Below are 20,361 nucleotides of genomic sequence, written 5' to 3'. Positions count from 1 at the left end.
TTTGACTTATTTCAAATGAACTTTTGGCTTTGTTTTAAAATCAATTCTACAGTTTTTGCGAGGTTTTATGGGATCTAACTTGTAACATTAATCCCCAGTAAAACTTCTATTCTCTCATATCAAAACCATTTGAGCACATCTATTGATTATATTTGCCATTCTGTATTGTTTTTATGTGTAATCACACATAAGAACGATAAACACCGAGAAACAGCTCATTATGTGTGTCACACATAAACAGTATTTGTCTAGACACATTGCAAAAATATATGTGTACGAAACATAAAATAAATATTTGCAGTTTTTGCAGTGTATGTATGTTCAAAATATATACACTGAAGTTTATTTTTTACGACGGTAATGGTACCGCGTAAAAAACCGTCGTGAAAAAAACGCGTTATTTCAAAAAACGGTAGTAAAAAAATCATAAAAAACACGTAAAAATAACCGCGTTATTTCAAAAAACGTAAAAAAGTCAAGCCACGGTAGTTATGAAAATAGACTAGAGATTTCAGAGGGTCCAGGATGTTTCAGAGGGCTATTAGGGGCGTTTCAAGGGGTTACAGAGGCGTTTTCGAGGCTTCGGGTGCGTTACATCGGGTCCGAGGAGGTTGTAGGGGGGATTTCGAAGGCATTTCAGGAAGCTTAAAAGGATATTCGGCGGGTTTCAGAGACTTTACGGAAGCGTTACATAGGCAATACAAGCACGTTTAAGGTGCGTTCCAGGGGGGATTTCAAAGGCATTTGAAGAAGCTGGAGGATTTTCGGCTGGTTTCAGAGACGTTACATAGGCGTTTTGGAGGGTTCCAGGTGCGTTACATGGGGTCTGAGGGGGTTTTTGGGGCGGGGCTGTTTCGGAGGGTTTCAGGTACAATACAGGGGTTCCGACGCCTATGTAACGTATCTGAAACCCGCCGAAAATCATTAAAGCTTCTTGAAATCCCCCTCGGGCCCCATGTAACGCACCTTAAACTCTCCGAAAAACCCGAAATCGCCTCTGTAACCCCTTGAAACACCCCTAAAAACCCTCATGAAATCTCTAGTCCACGTAATTTGAAATAACGCGACTTTTAACGCTTTTTTTAAATAATTCGTTTTTTTTACGCGGACCGCGTACCTAAATTTTGACCAAATTGCAGATGGGACTGACTTGCGATTCACGGCAGTACAATAGACCACCTCACGGCGAAATTCTATCTCTTTTGCTCCTTCAGAGAGTTTGAAAACAACAGGACCAGTACCTGTCAAATTTGACAGGTGTTGGTCCTGTTGTTTTCTAATTTTCCGTAGGAGAGAAAGAGAGCGATTTCTTGATGACGTCACCGTGCAATGGGCAATACCTAGTAATTGTGAAATTGACTGAGTTATAGCGTAAAATGCCTAAAATAGGTCATCCTGTTCAAATGATTTTAGACCCTATATTTGTATGGTTTTCGGAGTTGCAAGTTATAGCGGAATCAACATATTTTGGACACAGCAACGCGCCAATATTTTTTGGACACTTACGACAAAAACAAATGGAAGTGTCCAAAACAAATTGGCGTAACGCTGTGTCCAAAATACGTTGGTTCGCCTATGGAATTACCTCGATGGTTTAATGAACAAAATAAAAAAGGAAAGCTTGTGAAAGTAAAAAAAAAACACCAAAAAAATAACTTTTGACAATAAAAGTTTATATTTTTAATTATTTCCTTATCCGAAATAAAACACCACCCGAAAACATCCGGCATTATCGGAATTGGCGCCGGCAACCTGTTGCCATGCGATTCCACACATTTGCAAGACGACTACGACGGATTTGACCGGACATCCTCAGGGGAGGTTGGTGTTTCTCTCAAACGAATGGCTTAATCTTCCTCTTCCTCATCGGCACCACCGCTGCCACCCTGTCCCTTCTTCATGTTCTTCCTCTTGACGCGACCAGGACGGCCACCACCGAAGGGCGACTTGAGCGAGAAGTCGATGTGCTTCTGGGAATCCAAGCGGACGATGAACGACGGAATGTTCACGACCTGCTTACGGACGCTGTTGGGGTGGAGAGAATAAGGAAAGAGAAAATTGATGATTAGAACATGAGCTTAAAGATTGAATAATACAATGCGTTTTAGCTGGCTACGAAAACGTCACTTTACTTCCATAAGCGTTTGTTTGTCCTTCATTTTTCGGCCCATTTGCGGCTACCGATTTCAAGCCAGCAAAGGTTCCTAATGAAGTTTTAATCTGCCCCTGCGTGTGTGAATATGAGCAGTTACCATTGCTCTTCTGGCACCCTGAATCGGCTGGGTAGTTGGCACGATCCGGGCGTGGCCGAGGGGTTTATTTGTCCGTTGGGTAAAGTGACGTTTTCAGATAGCATTGAACTATTCATAGCATAGTAAATGGCAGCAATGTTTCATATTTTTCGGCCCGTTTCTGTCCATCTGGTAGGATGCAGAAAGGTTCCTAATACGAGTTTTTCTCTTCCCCGACGTGTGTGTATTACGAGCAGTTACCATTGCTCATCTGGCACCCGAAATTGACACAAGACGATCAATCCGAGCGTGGCCGTGGGGTTACTTTTCAATGAAGGTTGATTTCAGATGCATACAAAGTTTGTTTCAATTCTACTGTCTCGCATTTTTCGGCCCGTTTCTCTCCATATTGGTAGAAGCAGAAAGGTTCCTAATGCGAAATTGTACTCTTCCCCAACGTAATGAAACGTGAGCAGTTACCATTGCTCTTCTGGCACTCGATTACGACAATGTGGATGTATCGTACCAAGCGTGGCCGTGGGGTGAAAACTTTTTACGTTTATTTTTCATGGAAATTATTCACTTTTCGCATGCAAAGGCTACATGAAGTTAACTTGAACATTTTAAACATAATTCTGAGAAAAAGAAAAATAATTTTCCTGATATGATCATCTTATCCTTAGTTAAACTTGATTCGAATCTCTAGTTTTTCCGTATTTTTTTGCATATGTTATTGGATTGTTAAAAATAACAATTTCATCGTTAAAATCAAATGAAATTCAAGACGTTTATGGAAACTATTGAAAAAACTAATTACCTAACTTCAAATAAAACCGTATGGAAATGGCGTAATGTTCAAATAGCATCTAATGAGATCACATATGCTAAATGCTCATGTGAAAATCTGATGAAAACTAATAGCTATGTAGCTTCTCATGTGTAAGAAAAATTCATATTCCCGTGCTGTGCGATTATGTTTATGGCAAAGCATGTTTAAGAACACCAAGTTGAATCAGTAGACCAAGCTATAATGGAAATGTAGAGCCAAATGATTTTATCAAATGAGTTTACTAAGCATTTTTGACTAAATTAGAAAAATAATAGTTAAACAATTGACGTTGATAATTTTTTTTATAAAAATAAAGATTATGAATTGTATTTTTTTCTTCTTTAAATGATGTGTTAGGTATAATCGCTATTGTTACATATCAGTGAATGTTTCACATTTTTCGGCCCGTTTCTCTCCATATTTTTAGGAGTAGAAAGGTTCCTAATGCGAAATCTTACTCTTCCCCAACGTAATAAAACGTGAGCAGTTACCATTGCTCTTCTGGCACTCGATTACGACAATATGGATGTATCGTACCAAGCGTGGCCGTGGGGTTAACACAATACACAATGTCCACTACTGGAACATCGGAAAAGATTCTCATTTCGGTTGTCGGTGGTTCAATGTCTCACATTTTTCGGCCCATTTCTCTCCATCTTGGTAGAAGCAGAAAGGTTCCTAATGCGAAATTGTACTCTTCCCCAACGTAGTGTAAAACGTGAGCAGTTACCATTGCTCTTCTGGCACTCGACTACGACAATTTGGATGCATCGCGTCAAGCGTGGCCGTGGGGTTAATGAATGAGAATCTTTTCTGATACTCTGAGGGAATTGTACATGTGGTCAATCATCTATTTTGAAAATGTACTTGTTTGGCTATGCTTTTCCAGTTAAATTCGGTCTACTTCCTCATCTTGAGCAATTCTAATTGTAAGGAAGGAGTTCTTCCAGGTTTTACTCGTAACTGTTCATTATTTGCAGTGATTTTTCGAAGATTTTTTCAGGATTAATCCTTGAATTCTTCCCGGAATCCCTACTAGAAAGTGCCCCGAGATTCTGGATGTTACTTTCGCGATTCCTTGAAAGAGTCTTCTCGAAATGTAGTTCTAGGCATGTTTGGGGTCTGAGATGGCCAGAAATTAGTTTACGTAGTTTATGGACAGCGCCTTATCTGTTGAAGGAATTAATACGCATTTGAAAGGTTCTAATTTTTTGATCTGTGTAACTGCAGTCATTAGGTCATATGAATAAAACTGATTAAATACACAGATTTCTGTGATTCACAGAGATTTAGTAAAGCTAGACCATCATGTTAAAAGGGCGAAACAACCATTGCGCCCCTTTACATCTTCCGTCCCTCCTAGGCGTATTTCATTGTATTTATAAAAACTTGTTATTTATTTATTATTATTATTACATCAACAGGCATGGTATAGCCCCAATGAAGGGTAAAAATTAATCATATAGAGAAGAGTCTGCTCTCTCTGTTACTGGTCAGAAATTGCATGAATAATGTGAAATATGCTCAGCAGGAGCTGGAGAAGCAGAAATTTGCAATGAATGTTACGCCGTTTTCAAATGTTTGTCTAGAGTATAGCCTATTATTCATTTTTAGCACTAAAAGCAGCATATTGTTTTCAGGTGTAAAAAAAATCCAATTTTCAACTGTACGACTATTTTTTAATTAGGATGACTTTGGGTATTATCGACAGGTTTGTTTTCTTTGACATAGCGGGTTTTTGTAGGCCAAATTGCCTGATACTTGATTGTAGAATTCAGCATGGTTTCAAAAACCCCTCATGGCGAAGATAACAAAACTGACGAAAATACACAGCTTCCCCTAGTTAACATAGTTCTATTTTGACTCTCAAATATGCGGCGATTTAACGCATTCTGGTAAAAGAAATCTAGATTGAGTTTCAATAAGGGCGAAACTAACATGAGCGAGTTTTCTTCATCGACTCTTTCAAATTAAAGAGACAATGTGCAAGTATGGTTGCACTTTTTGGCCGTAAATCGCAAGGTTGCGATGCAATCTAGAGTCTAAAGCTGTTAGCACACAGGGTCAAATATTTGACAAGGAAAGTACTCAAGAAACAACATCAGTTTGACACTAATGAAAATTCGATCGAGACAAACAAGATGTTTGAGCATTGGTTTCTTTTTGGACAAATATTTGACCTTGTGTACTAACTGCTTAAGTGTAAAAAAGTTCGATTGAATTAGCATCTTGTCACTTTAATTTGCAGAAGAGAGAATTGATGAAGAGAAATCGATCATGTTACGTTCGCCCTGATTTAAACTTAATCTAGAAATAGCTGAAATTGCATTTAATACCACTTTTCGGAATTTACCTGGCGTTCGACGGTCAAGTGCATGGGCTTTCAATCCGTTTCCCGATGGGATGTTCTTATCCTTGCGAGCTGCGAAACGTCGCTCCATCTTCAGATCGAAGAGGATTCTCACTGGTCCCATTCTCTTCGGAACCTTTTGTTTCCAATCAGATCATTGTGAGGCGTTAGGATACCCGGGTGTTACCCCCGATACCTAAGTGGCACTCACGATCATTTGCGACAGCAAGCCATCGCAAAATCTCACTAAAGAACTGAGATGCAGAAAGAAATGCACAGCATGAACAACCGTTCGGGTTCGGATGGACGGACCTGTATGGGAAATGGGCAATCACACGGGGAGGCAACGATAATTACCGGATGTGTCTCTGGCGGATCAGAACGCGAGCATGATGGTAGGACTTGGCCAATCCCAGCTTGAACACCTGGGTCTGCAGGCGACGCTCCAGGAAATCCTCGATCTTCAGACCGAGAACGTAATCGAGCTTCATGCGGGATTCATCCAGCACTCCGATACGAACCAGACGACGCAGCAGAGCGTTACCTGCAAAACAACGACTTCATTAGAAATTGTAGGTAGCAATGCGATAATTTTATAAACTTGTTTTTCTAAAATCAGTTGATTAAAAGGTAGTTACTTTCAACAAAATTTGTTCTGCCAAGAGGTGTCAGAATTATTGGTAACTAGAAATTTCATCATAAATTAAAATCACAATTAAGAAACGGAACAAAACTTACCCTGGAACAGACGCTTTTCGTCCTTCTCCTCGAGGGTGAGCAGCTCTCGGGCGGCCTTGCGGATCTTGGCCAGGGTGTACTTGACACGCCAGACCTCACGCTTATTGCGCAGACCGTACTGGCCGATGATTTTCAGTTCCGCATCGAGGCGCGGCTTTTCGAACGGACGACGCGGGGTCACATAGGTCTTGGAGAAGACCGACGGAATACGATGGTTCACCATATTGTTGCCGGGTGGACGTTAGCACCTGAAATTCTGAGATGAACAACAAGATGGAAGCGGTGGATGAGAACGTGGCGTTCGACGGACCGAATTGGTCAAACACTAGCTTTTTACGAATTTTACTTGAACTTTAACATTGTTTTAATAAGAAGAATCAACACTATTTCCAAAACTACTATTTCACTAAACACTAAATTATCATCACTTCAGTAAAATTAGAGAAACCAACCTTAGCTCGTCCACAATGCGTGTTGCTTTGTCAAGATTCGACAATGAAAAGAGAACGAACAGCGAGAAGCGGAAATGAGCTTGACAGTTTGGTCGAAAAAGGGAAATGAAAGTGCGGCGCCGCTTTGCAGATTGTTCGGGGGGCTACCGCATGCGTATTTGAATTATGGTAATGATTGTAATCGGGGTTTAATAGGCCTTTTCAGTTGACAGGTCCGTGTATGCCACTGTTTACAACTGCCGAACAAAGGCGCAAAAGCTGAACTGTCATTTTCATAGGAAACTGTCAAAGGCCTCCAAATCAGCTGATTTTAAACGTCTTCTGTTTAGGCACTGTTTTGATTTTGTATGGGATTTTGACATTTACTGGCCTTGTTGTTGACAAAATTTAAATGAGAATGAAAGAGAGGGAAAGAATTTCGTGCGGGGCCCTATATAAGGCATTTTACGAAGTGACAACAATGTTGATGATGATACCACATGATACCTCGATCATACCATTTTTCTGAGTATAACGTGATTATATCACAAACGAAGATAAATTCGTCTGTGATTATATTGAGTTTCAATACCTTTGTTTTGATGGTTAAAAAAAACAAAACAATTTTAATTTCCATGGATAGAATGACAGTTCAATCGATAAAATGACAATTGGGTTTTTAAATTTAGAAAAATGTTTTGATTTTTTGACTTTATACGAAAGAGCACCTTTTTCTAAGCCACTATGACTTTTTTTCAGATTTTTAGAACTTTATTTTGATACCAAAAATCAATTTCAAAGAGATTTTTTCAAATCACCTTTTGACAGCTGGGCAACTGCTTGACAGCTCCGCCCAGTACAAAATGCGACGAGGGGTGATTTGGCAAATCGCTCCCATATAAACTTCAAATTGATTTTTAAATAGGTTCCCGGGCACCAAAATTCATGAAAATTTGGATTTCGGCTCAGTTTGACATGTAGATTCAGAATATGGAATTATCTCAACACCACTTAAGAAGCCAATTCGGCCCGAACAAAAAATTTTCCCCATACAAGCTTTAAATGTATTTTAAAAATACTTCCCGGGCTCCAAAAAATATTAAATTTTGGATTTCGGCTAATTTTTGGACGGAGATTCCAATTATGAAATAATCCGGATAGAGAACCCAATTGGCATCTTTAACGGTGTTGAGATAATTCGATATGAGCCATTTTACGAGACGTTTCGGATCAGCTGATCGCTCATTTCATGAATGAAAATTTGACAGGAGGTTGCGCCCAAGCCCGTGAGTGTTAATATCAATATCAACACTGTTGTCGTTTCGGAAAATAGACTATTCTGATTCTGCATATCAAACTGAGCCGAGATCCAAATTTTCATGAATTTTGGTGTCCGGGAACCTATTTCAAAATCAATTTAAAGTTTGTATGGGAGTGATTTGCCGAATCAACCCTCGTCGCAGTTTGTACTGGGCGGAGCTGTCAAACAGTTGCCCAGCTGTCAAAAGGCGATTTCAAAAAATCTCTTTGAAATCGTTTTTAGGTACCAAAACAAAGTTCTAAAAATCTGAAAACAATCATAGCACAGAGAACAGACATCCAAGTCCAGTTCCGAAACTGTGTAAGGAATTTAACGGCCATTTGAAATCGGCAACACAAGTGGCAATAGCGTGGCGCTGCAATCGCTTAATTTCCCATACTAATTTAATTCACCACTTGAAATGTTTCAATTCACCACTGACTGTGGCAATATGGTGTTTGGTGGCGTTAGTGGTGTCATCATGTATTGGTTTGCAACCTTACTCAAGTAAAGATTCAAATCCTTACACAACTTTCCGAATGAAATTTGTTCTAGCCTGGATGTCTGTTCTCTGTGATCATAGATACTCAAAAAAAGGTGCTTTTTCGTATAAAATCAAAAACTCAATACATTTTTCATAATTTAAAAACCCAATTGAATTTGCATCTTGTCACTTCTAGATTGAGTTTTAATAAGGGCGAAAGCAACATGAGAGATCTAGATTTGACTAAGTCTTGATTACAGTTTCTTTCTCATCCAATTGATTGATGCACCAAGCGAAAAGAAGAAGAAGTTTTGACATCCAAGCGGTGTGCCGTCGATTAGATCCTCGTCGCTGATTGGTCGATGGATGTAAACGGCACACCGCTTGGATGTCAAAACTCTTCTTCTTACCGCTTGGTGCATCAATCAATCGGTAAACCCCTCGCCTCGGATTCCGTTCTCAAGACATGTCAAACTGCCTTGGTGAGGTACTAGAATGACAGTTCAAGTTGGCGTTTTTTGAGCGCTCCTCTTCTTCTTTCTCCGTCTTCGGTTTGCGGCATTTTCGTTGAAAGTTTTGCTATGAGAAGGAAAAATCGTAGCGGAAAATTTTTGTATCACTAATTTTCGCGTAATTTCGCTTGTTTGTCAAGCCTGTGCTCGTAAAACCGATTCGCGAGTGAAAGTTTCTTCGTTTGACGGTATTTTCCAGTAAATTCAGTGGGGATAGGTGGTGAAAAATCTCCGGAAAGAAACGGCTCGTTAGTGGAGGCCTACTTTTGCTTTGGAGGTGGGCTATCGAATGCGAAGGAAAGATGGCCGATGGCGTGGATATTGATTTGTATGCTGATGACCTGGAACCGGATTTTTCGCAACCAAACGTAAGTTTGATGAAGATGTTTTGATTTTAGTGACGGTTTGATGAGTTTTCTTGTTGTGATTTTAGGAGGAATTTGGCGGAGAAGGTGGTGATTTGTACGATGATGTGATTACTCCGTCGGGAGACCACGGAAGGAATAGTTCCGGCCGTGGTCCATCGATTGAACGCCTAGATGGAGTCGACAGTAATGGTGCTTATCATCATCATGGACCAGGACCGATGAATCATATGGCTCGAAGGTTTCAGTTGTACGTGGGAAACCTGTCCTGGTGGACGACGGATCAAGATATTGCCGACGCCATAGCGGAGGTGGGCGTCAATGATTTTCAGGAGGTAAAATTCTTCGAAAATCGTGCCAATGGACAATCGAAAGGATTTTGCGTGGTTTCGCTGGGCTCGGAGAACAGTATGCGGTACGTGATGGAACGTCTGCCGAAAAAGGAGTTGCACGGCCAAAATCCGGTTGTCACATTACCGACGAAACAAGCTTTGAACCAGTTCGAAAGTCAGCAGAAAACAAGACCGACTCCGCCGGCTCAGGGCCAAACTAACGGGCCACCGAGACCTCCGGCGCCGAACATGGGAATGGGCCCAATGGGTCCGGGAGGCCCGATGGGTGGACCCCCGGGAGGACCCAACGGACCAGGAGGTCCACCACGTATGGGAATGGGACCGAATATGCCGCCGGGCATGAGGCCACCCCATAATCATCCCATGCCGGGACCGATGCACATGGGAGGCCCGCCAGGACCCCCAAGACCACAGGTACAGTATTTTCTATTGAATAATTGTATTTGTTTCTATTTTGTGTTTTTGTATGGGCTACCTATAACATACAGTTTGCGATACAGTGCTAATCCGATTTAATTAACCTAATTTATGGGTTGAAAATTTGATGACATTTTGTGTGTTTCATGCTTTTGTTGTGAAATATTGGAGTTCATATTGCAATGATTCAATACATAGACTTCTTAGGAGGTTTGGGGCTTTTGAACCAACAATATAAGGGGTGATCTATAAAGTACGTCACGCTTCGAGGAGGGAGGAGGGCTTTCTGAAAGTGTGACAAGCAATGTAAAAATTATAGGAAAAACCCCTACGAAGGGGGGAGGGGGTGTCCAAAATTCCCAATTTTGTCGTGACGTACTTAATGGATGCTCCCTAAGAGAAAAGATCGCCCATGGAGAGTCTTCTAAAGTGCCTCACACAATGCATACGTTTACGTGTTTTTTTTTTCCTTAAGTGGCTTTTCGCCCGAGGCGAGTTCGCCACTATGCTGTTGATTTTTTAACATTTTTCTTCAAAACTTGTTTCCAATACAATAATGCTTCGCTGGGTTTCGAGCCATTATCCGTGTGAATCGTTGTCCTTCCGTACGAGTTAGAGGAGTTCGGGCTCCTTTCAGATCGCACTGTACAGGCCCGCTTCCCTAAGGAAAGTTAGAAGGACCGTTTCGCTGTCCCGTTCATTCTGTAGAGCTGTTCTGATACTGGTGACTCCATATTGTTGTCTCACGTGTTCGTAGGATGGGTAGTTACAGATAAAGTGTTCCACAGAATTGTGAACTCTGCAGATGTCGCACTGCTTTCGGAAGCCGCTACCGCCGCCTTCAAAATTGTGCGAGACTCGGGTGTGACCGGTTCTAACTCTTGAGAGTATGCGTTGGTCCCGCCTGTTCGGCAGGTCCTTCCAGCTATCGGTGTGGTTTTTTACTTTCCGCGTGAAGCTTTCTCTATCATGGTGCCATTCGATGGACCATGCTTCTTTCGCCTTCCGTTTCAGCCACAGCCTTACGTCCGCAGCAGGGGTGTTCCGTGTAAATAAGCGGCCGTTACGGCCCACATCGGCTAACCGGTCTGCTTCTTCATTACCTGGAATCCCTTTATGACCTGGAATCCACATGAAGGTTATGGGCTCACCTTTGGAGACCAGTTTCTGTGTGGCCTGGATCCAAGGATGGGCGTTACAAGTTCCTTGAAGTGCTGATACTGCGCTGGTCGAGTCCGTTACAATCAACAGCGGAGCCTCGCAAGGTCGAGATGCAGCTAGAAAGATTGCCGCTGCTTCCGCTGAAAACACAGAGCAGATTTCGGGGATACTGCGAGCTTCTTGGTAGGAGGATGAGCAGATTCCGAGTCCCACCTTCGTACTGTTGGGTTCAAGTTTCTTTGAGCCATCTGTGTACCGGATTTCAGTGAAAGGATATTCGGCTCTTATTCGTTCTCTAAAGTGCGCCTGGACTATTTCTGGAAGAGGCGTACCAGAGGCATCGGTCTGAAGATTGACGGACGTACAATTAGGGAGCCAGCCGCTATCGCCGATGCTTTGGCGGAATACTTCTGGAGTCTGTCGTCGCACCAAAACTATCCCAATAGCTTTCGAATAAAGCACCCAATCCCAAAAGCTGAAATAAACCTTTTTGTAGTCCCACCAGACAGAGGACAGGCGTATAATCTGCCTTTCTCCATGAATGAATTGAATTTTGCTCTCAGTAAAGCAAAAGGTCAATCGGCGGGCCCAGATGAAATCAGCTATCCCATTTTGAAGCATCTCCCTTTTGAAGGAAAGGTTGCCCTTTTAAAAGGTTTAAACAAAGAATGAACAGCAGGAACCCTTCCATCTAGCTGGAAAACGGCATTTGTTATTCCCATACCAAAAAACACCAAATCAGCGCATGATGTAGAGCACTATCGGCCCATAGCTCTAACCAGCTGCTTGGCGAAAATTATGGAGCGTTTGGTAAACCAAAGGCTAATGGAACATCTCGATAACAGCCGGTATCTAGATCCTCGACAGCATGCCTTCCGAGCAGGTTTCGGGACCGGAACCTACTTTGCCGCATTGGGACAGGTCTTAAATGATGCCTTGGAAGCGGGTGACTATATCGAGATGGCTTCACTGGATCTTGCGAAGGCTTACAATCGAATCGAGCATGGGCGCCAGAGATCCTTAAACAACATGTATCATGGGGAATCACTGGTAACATTATCAAAAACTTCCTTTCTGATCGAAGTTTTAGAGTCATCATAGGCAACCATCAGTCCAAACCAATGGATGAGGAAACGGGTGTCCCTCAAGCATCAGTGATCGCCGTAACACTCTTCCTTATAAGCATGAACAGCGTCTTCAAAATACTACCAAAAGGGGTACACATCTACGTATGCAGACGACATCCTGCTCGTGGTGATCGGTAAACATCCTGCTGCCATAAAGCTGCTAGTACACAGGGTCAAATATTTGTCCAAAAAGAAACCAATGCTCAAACATCTTGTTTGACTCGATCGAATTTTCATTAGTGTCAAACTGATGTTGTTTCTTGAGTTCTTTCCTTGTCAAATATTTGACCCTGTGTACTACTGGCCTAAGGAGAAAACTCCAAACAGCAGTGAATGCCGTTGCGCGTTGGACTAAAACGATCGGGTTTGAACTTTCCGCTGAAAAATGCATCAGGACACATGTCTGTTCAGGAAACCATCCAGTACTTCGAAAGCCAATCATGATTGATGGAAAAGCCATCCCTACGAAGAAATCAGTAAAGGTTCTAGGCGTGACCTTCGACCGACACCTAAACTTTAAACAGCACTTCGACTTAGTGAAAGAAAATTTGTAGCGGCCATGGGCCCGCTCGGAGTCTGCTTCTTGTTTCCGGCCCGGATTTTTAAACAAGTGGCTTAAGCGCCACCTCCTAGGAGGACCACCCGTCGTTTTCTACGATGCCCGGCTAGATACTGACCGAAGAGTCAGCTTCGGAATAATCAACAATGCGCAGGAACAAGCGAGCAGACTCATCATACAAGGACTCTACTTCAATAGCGGAAGCCACACAGACATAACCAACAAATTCCCCCAAACGACCGATATCCCAGAACTCGACCTTATCCTGTTCTCATCACGGGCAAAGACTCCCCAACCACTTCAATCCCATTCCGTTTTGGAAGATGGATGTTACAACAAGACGGACCAAAAAATACGGAACGAAACGTGAAATGTACTTGAACTTTCTTAACGATCACTAACTAACACATGTTTTTTCTTAGGGAAACAAGGACTATATATTCAACATTTATTCAATTTGATAACCTAGGATAATCATGGCCTGAATCAATTTGATAACCTATGCATTTCTACGGTCGCGTCCGACCGGCCTTTCTTCTTCTTCCCCTTTCCAAACTATGGCCCTATCTTGTGCGGTTGTGGTCTACGCTAGCGCTTTTGTGTGTGTAGGTGCTAATTCACTTGCATGCAAAATTTAGTGGAACGTACTCACGAGCTTTCGATCGGGTGCTTTCTACGACGACGCCGATGACGTTGACGATAGTGTCGACGATTGGTAGATCGGTACCTCTACGGTGAATTCGATTCACGGCCACGCACGAGCTTCGTGGAGTGTTTCTCGTGCTCGTGACCAAACGAGCGGACGATTGGCGAATGTCGCTTGCCTTCGGAGTGCGTTGGTGACGTTCGAGACTCCCTTCCGGCCTGGAATCGCCGGGCAAACTTTGGCCCCAGGACGCAGGGTGGATGCGCGACGTAAGGTGGTGGGCGAGACGCTCTCGTTCTTCGCTTTGTGCGATGTACGTGCTATTTTTGGAGTAGAGGTATAGCCGTCGCTCGCGCTTGGCTAGATGACACAATTAGCACATAAAGGCCCTTATTATGAGTGTCACTTCACGGTGAAAACCGCTCACGGTGACACATTGCGAATCCACGGTGAAAAAGTTGTGGGTTAATCAAAAGGGAATCACTTTCACCGTCCTTATTACCGGTGTCACTTTTTCGATTTCACCGTGAAGTGACACTCGTAATCAGGCCCAAAATACCACACAACACAAGTCGTTTACCTTTGAACTTGGTACTCGGGTTCAACACGCACAATTCACCGCACAACCTAGCTATTGAACTTTTGGCCTAAACGGGGATACACAGAGACAATTAATACTCGTTGAAGTACTCTTCACGTTTAAGTTAACTCACAAAATCACACCACGGGAAAGACACTACTTCGCGATCCTTCTTCTACCACGATCTGGGACAAAGTGGACGAGAATATCTTTGTGATTCCTCAGATAGGATCTCACGGTATGGTTCCCGGAAATGGAAGCCCGAAGGTCTCCGTTGATCAGGTCTGTATGATTTCGGATAAAGAAATCTCCCTTGCCTTTGAATTGTCTTTTCATCTCATTCCGTTACAAAGTCAACTATTCAGAAGCTAACTACTTCGGGGTTCTCTAACAAGGTAACGAGAGCACGAACAGTGATACTCATTACAGCGTGTGCTTGCGTAGCGGATAACCTATCTACGCTTCAGGAAATTGTATGCAATTGTTGGTATCATTTTGATTCAGCTAATGTCCATGCTATTTTGATGCTAAATCTTTTATTTATCAAATTTTATACATTTAACGTGAGTTCTAATTATTGAACAATGAATTAAATAAGAATATAACAAATAAACAAATAACGAAAAAGGGCTACCGTTACAAATTGTAGAAGCCGGATAAACTTGATGAAGAGTATTACGAACAAGCGGGCCAGAAGTGACAGGAAAGTTCAACTGCGGGTGGCTGATGCAGTAATTGGAAGCCGGCTATTTTATGGAGCGGAAATAACCTGTCGCGCCTCTGAAGAGATGGTTCTCAAACTGGGGCCTGTTTACAATAATACTATTCGCGCAATTTCCGGCTTACTCCTTTCTACTCCTGCCACGTCAGCATGTGCCGAAGCTGGGGCACTTCCATTCAAGTACAAGGCAGCCATTGCAATTAGTACGAAAACCGTCAGCTTCCTCGAACGGACAAGAAGTCGAGGGCCAGCAGCTTTCATTTCCAACCAAACAAACCGAATACTTAACTCCGTAGCCAACATCGTACTCCCTCCGGTGTGCAAGCGCCAACGAAATGGGGTTCTAAGCTGGCAAGCAAAAGAACCTCGTATAGATGCATACATAAAGAACCACTTCAACGTTTACGTGTGCGTGACAGTTGTTTGTCACATTTCTTATGGGAAAACTTTCAAAAAATGCAAACTTCGACGGAACGGACGCTATGTATTCTGCCTATGATCGCATAGTTGTCCCATATGAATAGGAAACCCAGCAAAGATGGGACTGATATGCGATTATGGGTAGTATTCCAGGCTTAACATTTGTTATACAATTATCCTACTCAATGAGCATTATGTTCTTAGAACACTGATGAGTAGCAGGCTCCATCCCAGTGAGGATGTCACGTCAGAAAACAGATTTCATGACATGTTTCGTTTGGATCTGTATTCTTAGTTATAAATTGTTGTAAAACGTTCGTAGAAGGTTCTTTTAAGCATCGAGAAACATTTAAAACATACTAGCAAAACTTAGCCCAACTAAATCGGATTATCATTGCATTGAACAAAAAAAAAAATAGATCATGTCCCATACCTGCATACATATTTTTAATTCACTACATCACGCACAGTGTATTTAAATGCTATCATATACTTTTGATTTGCTTTACGTAATGCTTTAGTTAATCGTGAAATCATTTCATACACCATCTGCATATTCGATCGGTTAATTTTCATAATAATTCTCGCAGGGTCCGCCAATGCATCAAGGAAATGGCCCTCCACAGCAAGGTCCACCACGGTTCCAAAATCAAGGTCAATGGAATGGGCCGCCGAGGATGAATGGTCCCAGACCTGGTGGGCCGGGTGGACCGGGTCCGATGCCCCATAGACCGCAAATGGTAAATAAACCGCCTTACCCATCACAGAGATCACAGAGATTCATGGATGTAAATATGTCTTGTACATTTTTATTAATCGTTCAATGTTTCGCATCATTTATTGGTGTGTCGGGGAGTGCGATCGAGTTTTACTAACATGTCTGCTATTGAACATCTTTTTCAGTATCAAGGACCTCCGTCTCGCGGGCCAAGACCGGATTGGAATGGGCCTCCAATGCATGGTGGACCTGGTGGTTTTCCACCCGGACCCCCTGGGCCTCGTCAGGGGCCTCCACATATGCAAGGCCCATCACGTGGTCCTCCGATGGGTGGTCCTGCACCTCACGTGAATCCCGCATTCTTCAACCAAGGGGGCGGTCCACCTAATCATCCCAACGGTGGACCTGCACCGCATGGTCCACCGTCCGGACAAGGTCCTCCGCCCCATTTCAATCCACAGGGAGGAGCAGCACCCCGTGGTCCCTGGCCAGGTCCCGGTGGAAAACCTCCTGGAGGTCCATTTCCAGAGCATAATATCGCTCCGCAACTAAGTGAAGCAGAATTCGAAGAGATTATGACCAGAAATCGCACCGTCAGTAGTTCAGCTATTGCCAGGCAAGTAAACTCCACATGTCGTTTGCGTGGACTAACAGCCAATAATTACCATTGAAAACTGAACTATCTTACAGAGCCGTCTCGGATGCAGCCGCTGGGGAATACTCGAGTGCAATTGAAACTCTAGCCACGGCGATATCCCTAATCAAACAATCCAAGGTCGCACACGACGAGCGGTGCAAGATTTTAATCAGCTCGCTCCAGGATACTTTGCATGGCATCGAGACGAAGAGCTACAGCCGACGAGACAGGTCCAGATCCCGCGATCGTACGTCGCATCCTCGTTCGAGATCACGCCGGGAGAGATCTACCTCTCGCGGATACCGGGAACGATCCCGTGAGCGAGATCGCGGAGGAGATCGTGATCGTGACCGCGACCGGGAACGTGACGGGTGAGTAAACTTTAAGATATAATTTTGTTTCCGTTAAAGACTCATCGAGGAGGCTCCAATGCTCCAATGCAGATCAATTTGCTTCCAATAACAACAATGTTGAGTAGAAAAAGTAGTTTCCATAAAATATGATCGTTTTCGGGTAGATTCAATGAACTTAACAAACATAATTTAGATCTTTATATTGGATTAGATTACTATTTTCATTAATTTGTTTCTGAAATAACTATATTGGTCATCATTTTTCACTAACAGTAGGTACTATCAAAAGAAATTACTACCATATGTGCATTTCGTTTCAGGTCTAGACGCTCTCGTCCCCGCAACAAAACTCCGGAGCCAACGGCGGAAAATTCAACGGACAACTCCAAACGCTACTATAACGATGATCGCTACAGGTCGTCGGATCGTGATCGTGAACGTGAGCGTGATCGTGAGCGCCGCGAGGAACACCGTTCCCGGCACTAGGTTGCACATCTCAAACGTTGCACCTTTTGAAAGAATGCTACTACAAGCGTTCGATATTTGATCGACACGCTTTCGAACTTTTTTTTTACATTTTACACGCTGCCAAGTTGTAGTCCTGTTACAGACTATGATACAGCAGCAGCAGTTTTGGAAATCCGCTTCAACATTCTTCAGACAAACTTTATTTGACTTCTTTTTGTATATGTTCGCGAAAAGTAAGCCCTCCCAACATTAGTTTCTAGGGAAAATGTTTAGACTTATACTCATTGGTCTATTGTTCGAAATGAACAACAATCTGAATTTTAACACTTGAGATAGTGTAGGATGTACCCTGAATATAAGGGTACTAGTCCGAAATAGGCACGTCATTCTCCCATTGAACATTGGGACAGTTGAATGCATATTTCATTGCGAAATGCAATTCGAAGTCAAACGTAAGAAAACATAAATTATACATGTGGTTCATATACCGCTGAATAAATACTAAAGATAATTGTATCTACTAAAATAGTAATAATTGTAACAATCGGCTCTCCGTTCCGCCACGTACACCGTTAGACATCAATCAATACCCCGCAGCAAGGAAATGAAATCAAAATTCAACATTTCTTCCATCCATCTCAACCACTTCATCTGCTCCGGAAGTATTCTTGGAACGGCTTGCATCGTAGGGTTCCACATCGATGTTTCGCTTTTGTGGCAAGCCCCGGGATCACCTCGTTAGCGGTATGCAGCCTGGTACGCTGGACGAGCAGTTAAGCGAAACCGCTAGGCAACCTGGATCCTACCGTTGCATCAGTGAATAGAGCAGCAAAAAAAACTAAGAAGATTGTATTCAATTTATTGATTAAACAACTAACGATGATAACCAAAAAAAAAAAAGAAGAAAAAACAAACAACCTGTACTGTGTATTTTTCTATAGCTAAGTAAGAGTTAAAATTGTGAATTTATAAGACTATTATCCTTTAAGTTGTTTTAGTTCGACATTATTAATTGTAGTATCTTTTTCTGTTCTTTTCATTTCAATCTATTCCCGATTATTGTGATACTTCGATTCTGAGGGAGTAGAATCTTTTGTTTTGTATTTTGTTTTATTTATTTTATGCATCATGTATGCCAAAGATATCACTAATTGTAAATAGTAACGAAAAGACTGATGTAATATTTTTGTGTGACTGGTAGGCGTTGCAAATTGTTATACTCAATACAAAATCTTTACGTGAGATTGGTGTGGGTACTAATTAAAGCATGATTGTCAACACTTCATAATTCTTAATCCTGTGATATTTTAGTAATAAGGATTAGAGTACAAAGCTATTCTTGTATGATTTAATTTTTATTTTTGTGATCCAACATCAGTTTTAAAGGCCCACATCACACACACCAATGTAACGTTACTATTAGGTTCGGTTAAAACATTTACACACCCCATGTAAAGCTCAGTATCCAGATCAGGAGTATAACGCTCAAGTAAAACTTTCTTCAGAGCAATTCGTACAGTTGATCCTCTTTGTGCGATACTTAACTATTCGTTATTGCAATTGCGTTATCCAAACTGTTCTTGTCATTACTATTGTGCACCCTGTTGAGATCTGGATACTAGGCTTAATAAGCGAATAAGGAATCCAAGTATTTCTTCACATTTTCCGGTGAAGAACAGGTTTGTCAATTTTCTGCCAATAGCCTTCTTACTGTAATACATTGTAACAGTATCAGTTTATCTCTTCATGTTCTACAATGATCTTGAAAGTGTTTCAAAAATGTTCAAGGTAAAAGTAGCTTGATGTTAAATATGAACTTCATTTTCAAATACAACTCAGTTTTCATAATTTGGAACATATTTGAGCAGTACCCAATGTTCACTCAACGAAAGGGTGGTATTTAGTAGCAAACAAATCATTGTAAAAGAATCGATTGTAGAACATTTAGCATACCTTGTTTCACTGCGATTTTGAAACTGTCAAGGCAATCAACAAAATATATAATTTTCATGGAATCACATGCTTTTTCAACCACGTAAATGCGACGGGTCATCCTCCAATGTCGAAGGGCAATCTTTCGAGAAAAAAAGGCATTGTATGCATAACGACAAACTAAAGGTAAGTGTTTTTATATTATCCACTTGAATTCTGTGATTTAATCCAATTCTCGACATACCGTAAGTTGAGGGAAACTATGATGTTACCATATCATTTTTGTTTAAAAAAACATTTATTTGGCGAAAGTCCGACGGTTTTCAAAGAAATTGAATATTTTTGGGCGTTTAATGTGAGTTATTCTACACTTACAACTTTATATTATAATTTACGGTTGTGCTACTTTTCCCCGAATTCTGGTTCCCCAAACGCCGATTCCCCGAATGCCGTTTCCCCGAATTACAACCCTCTTTATTTTATAGGCGGTTCTTTCAAGTTCTATTGCTCCTCAGATCTGCTGAAACACTGCTGAATGAAGAAGGGTAATATGACTCCTTTCCATTGCTGGTCGTTCTTTCTAGAACCAAATTGACTCTAACGACTTATTAAATTATGATCGGTTAACTTTTTGAACAACCTAGTTCCCAGGACCATGAACATGTTGTGGCAAGTGATCATTTCGAACAAGGATGTAATGTTATAGTCTTTTCGGGCAACGGGTCATTCGGGGAACTGACTTTCGGGGAAACGGGCCATTCGGGGAAACGACATTCGGGGTACCAACATTCGGGGAAAAGTAGCACAATCATAATTTACATAGGAAATACACCCACTGGAAGAATTTTAAAACTTAATTAAGGACAAGGTATATGGAGTACATAGCTCAAAATTTCTAGAGCACCGTTTTTTAGAACCGTTGAACGGATTTGGATTAAAATGTATCACGCTGTTGACAACCACTGAACAATTAGTAGTTGTCAACAGCGTGATACATTTTAATCCAAATCCGTTCAACGGTTCTAAAAA

General features: G+C 41.9%; 2 protein-coding genes across 4 annotated transcripts; one reads left to right on the top strand and one right to left on the bottom strand.

Moving 5' to 3' along the window:
• Nucleotides 1-1,652: 1,652 nt before the first annotated feature.
• LOC109431664 (small ribosomal subunit protein uS4) lies at nt 1,653-6,734 on the bottom strand. Its single transcript, XM_019707911.3, has 4 exons — nt 6,601-6,734; nt 6,149-6,396; nt 5,768-5,954; nt 1,653-2,025 (listed from the first exon to the last, which is right to left on the bottom strand). The coding sequence occupies exons 2-4, from the start codon at nt 6,369-6,371 to the stop codon at nt 1,848-1,850; spliced, it is 588 nt and encodes a 195-aa protein (XP_019563456.1). The 5' UTR covers nt 6,372-6,396; nt 6,601-6,734; the 3' UTR covers nt 1,653-1,847.
• A 2,173-nt stretch (nt 6,735-8,907) lies between these two features.
• LOC109431672 (cleavage and polyadenylation specificity factor subunit 6) lies at nt 8,908-19,415 on the top strand. Of its 3 annotated transcripts, none has more exons than XM_019707927.3 (6): nt 8,909-9,243; nt 9,309-10,007; nt 15,815-15,964; nt 16,128-16,558; nt 16,633-16,950; nt 17,253-19,415. In XM_019707927.3, the coding sequence occupies exons 1-6, from the start codon at nt 9,178-9,180 to the stop codon at nt 17,416-17,418; spliced, it is 1,830 nt and encodes a 609-aa protein (XP_019563472.2). In that variant the 5' UTR covers nt 8,909-9,177; the 3' UTR covers nt 17,419-19,415. The 3 variants fall into 3 exon arrangements, with proteins under 3 accessions (XP_029730395.2, XP_019563472.2, XP_019563471.2); XM_019707926.3 differs by having other exon boundaries at nt 15,815-16,012; XM_029874535.2 differs by lacking the exon at nt 15,815-15,964 and having other exon boundaries at nt 8,908-9,243.
• Nucleotides 19,416-20,361: the final 946 nt, after the last annotated feature.

This window comes from Aedes albopictus, chromosome 2 (assembly GCF_035046485.1).
Source record: "Aedes albopictus strain Foshan chromosome 2, AalbF5, whole genome shotgun sequence".
Lineage (NCBI taxonomy): Eukaryota > Metazoa > Arthropoda > Insecta > Diptera > Culicidae > Aedes > Aedes albopictus.
This window is presented reverse-complemented; position numbering and strand designations above follow the sequence as displayed.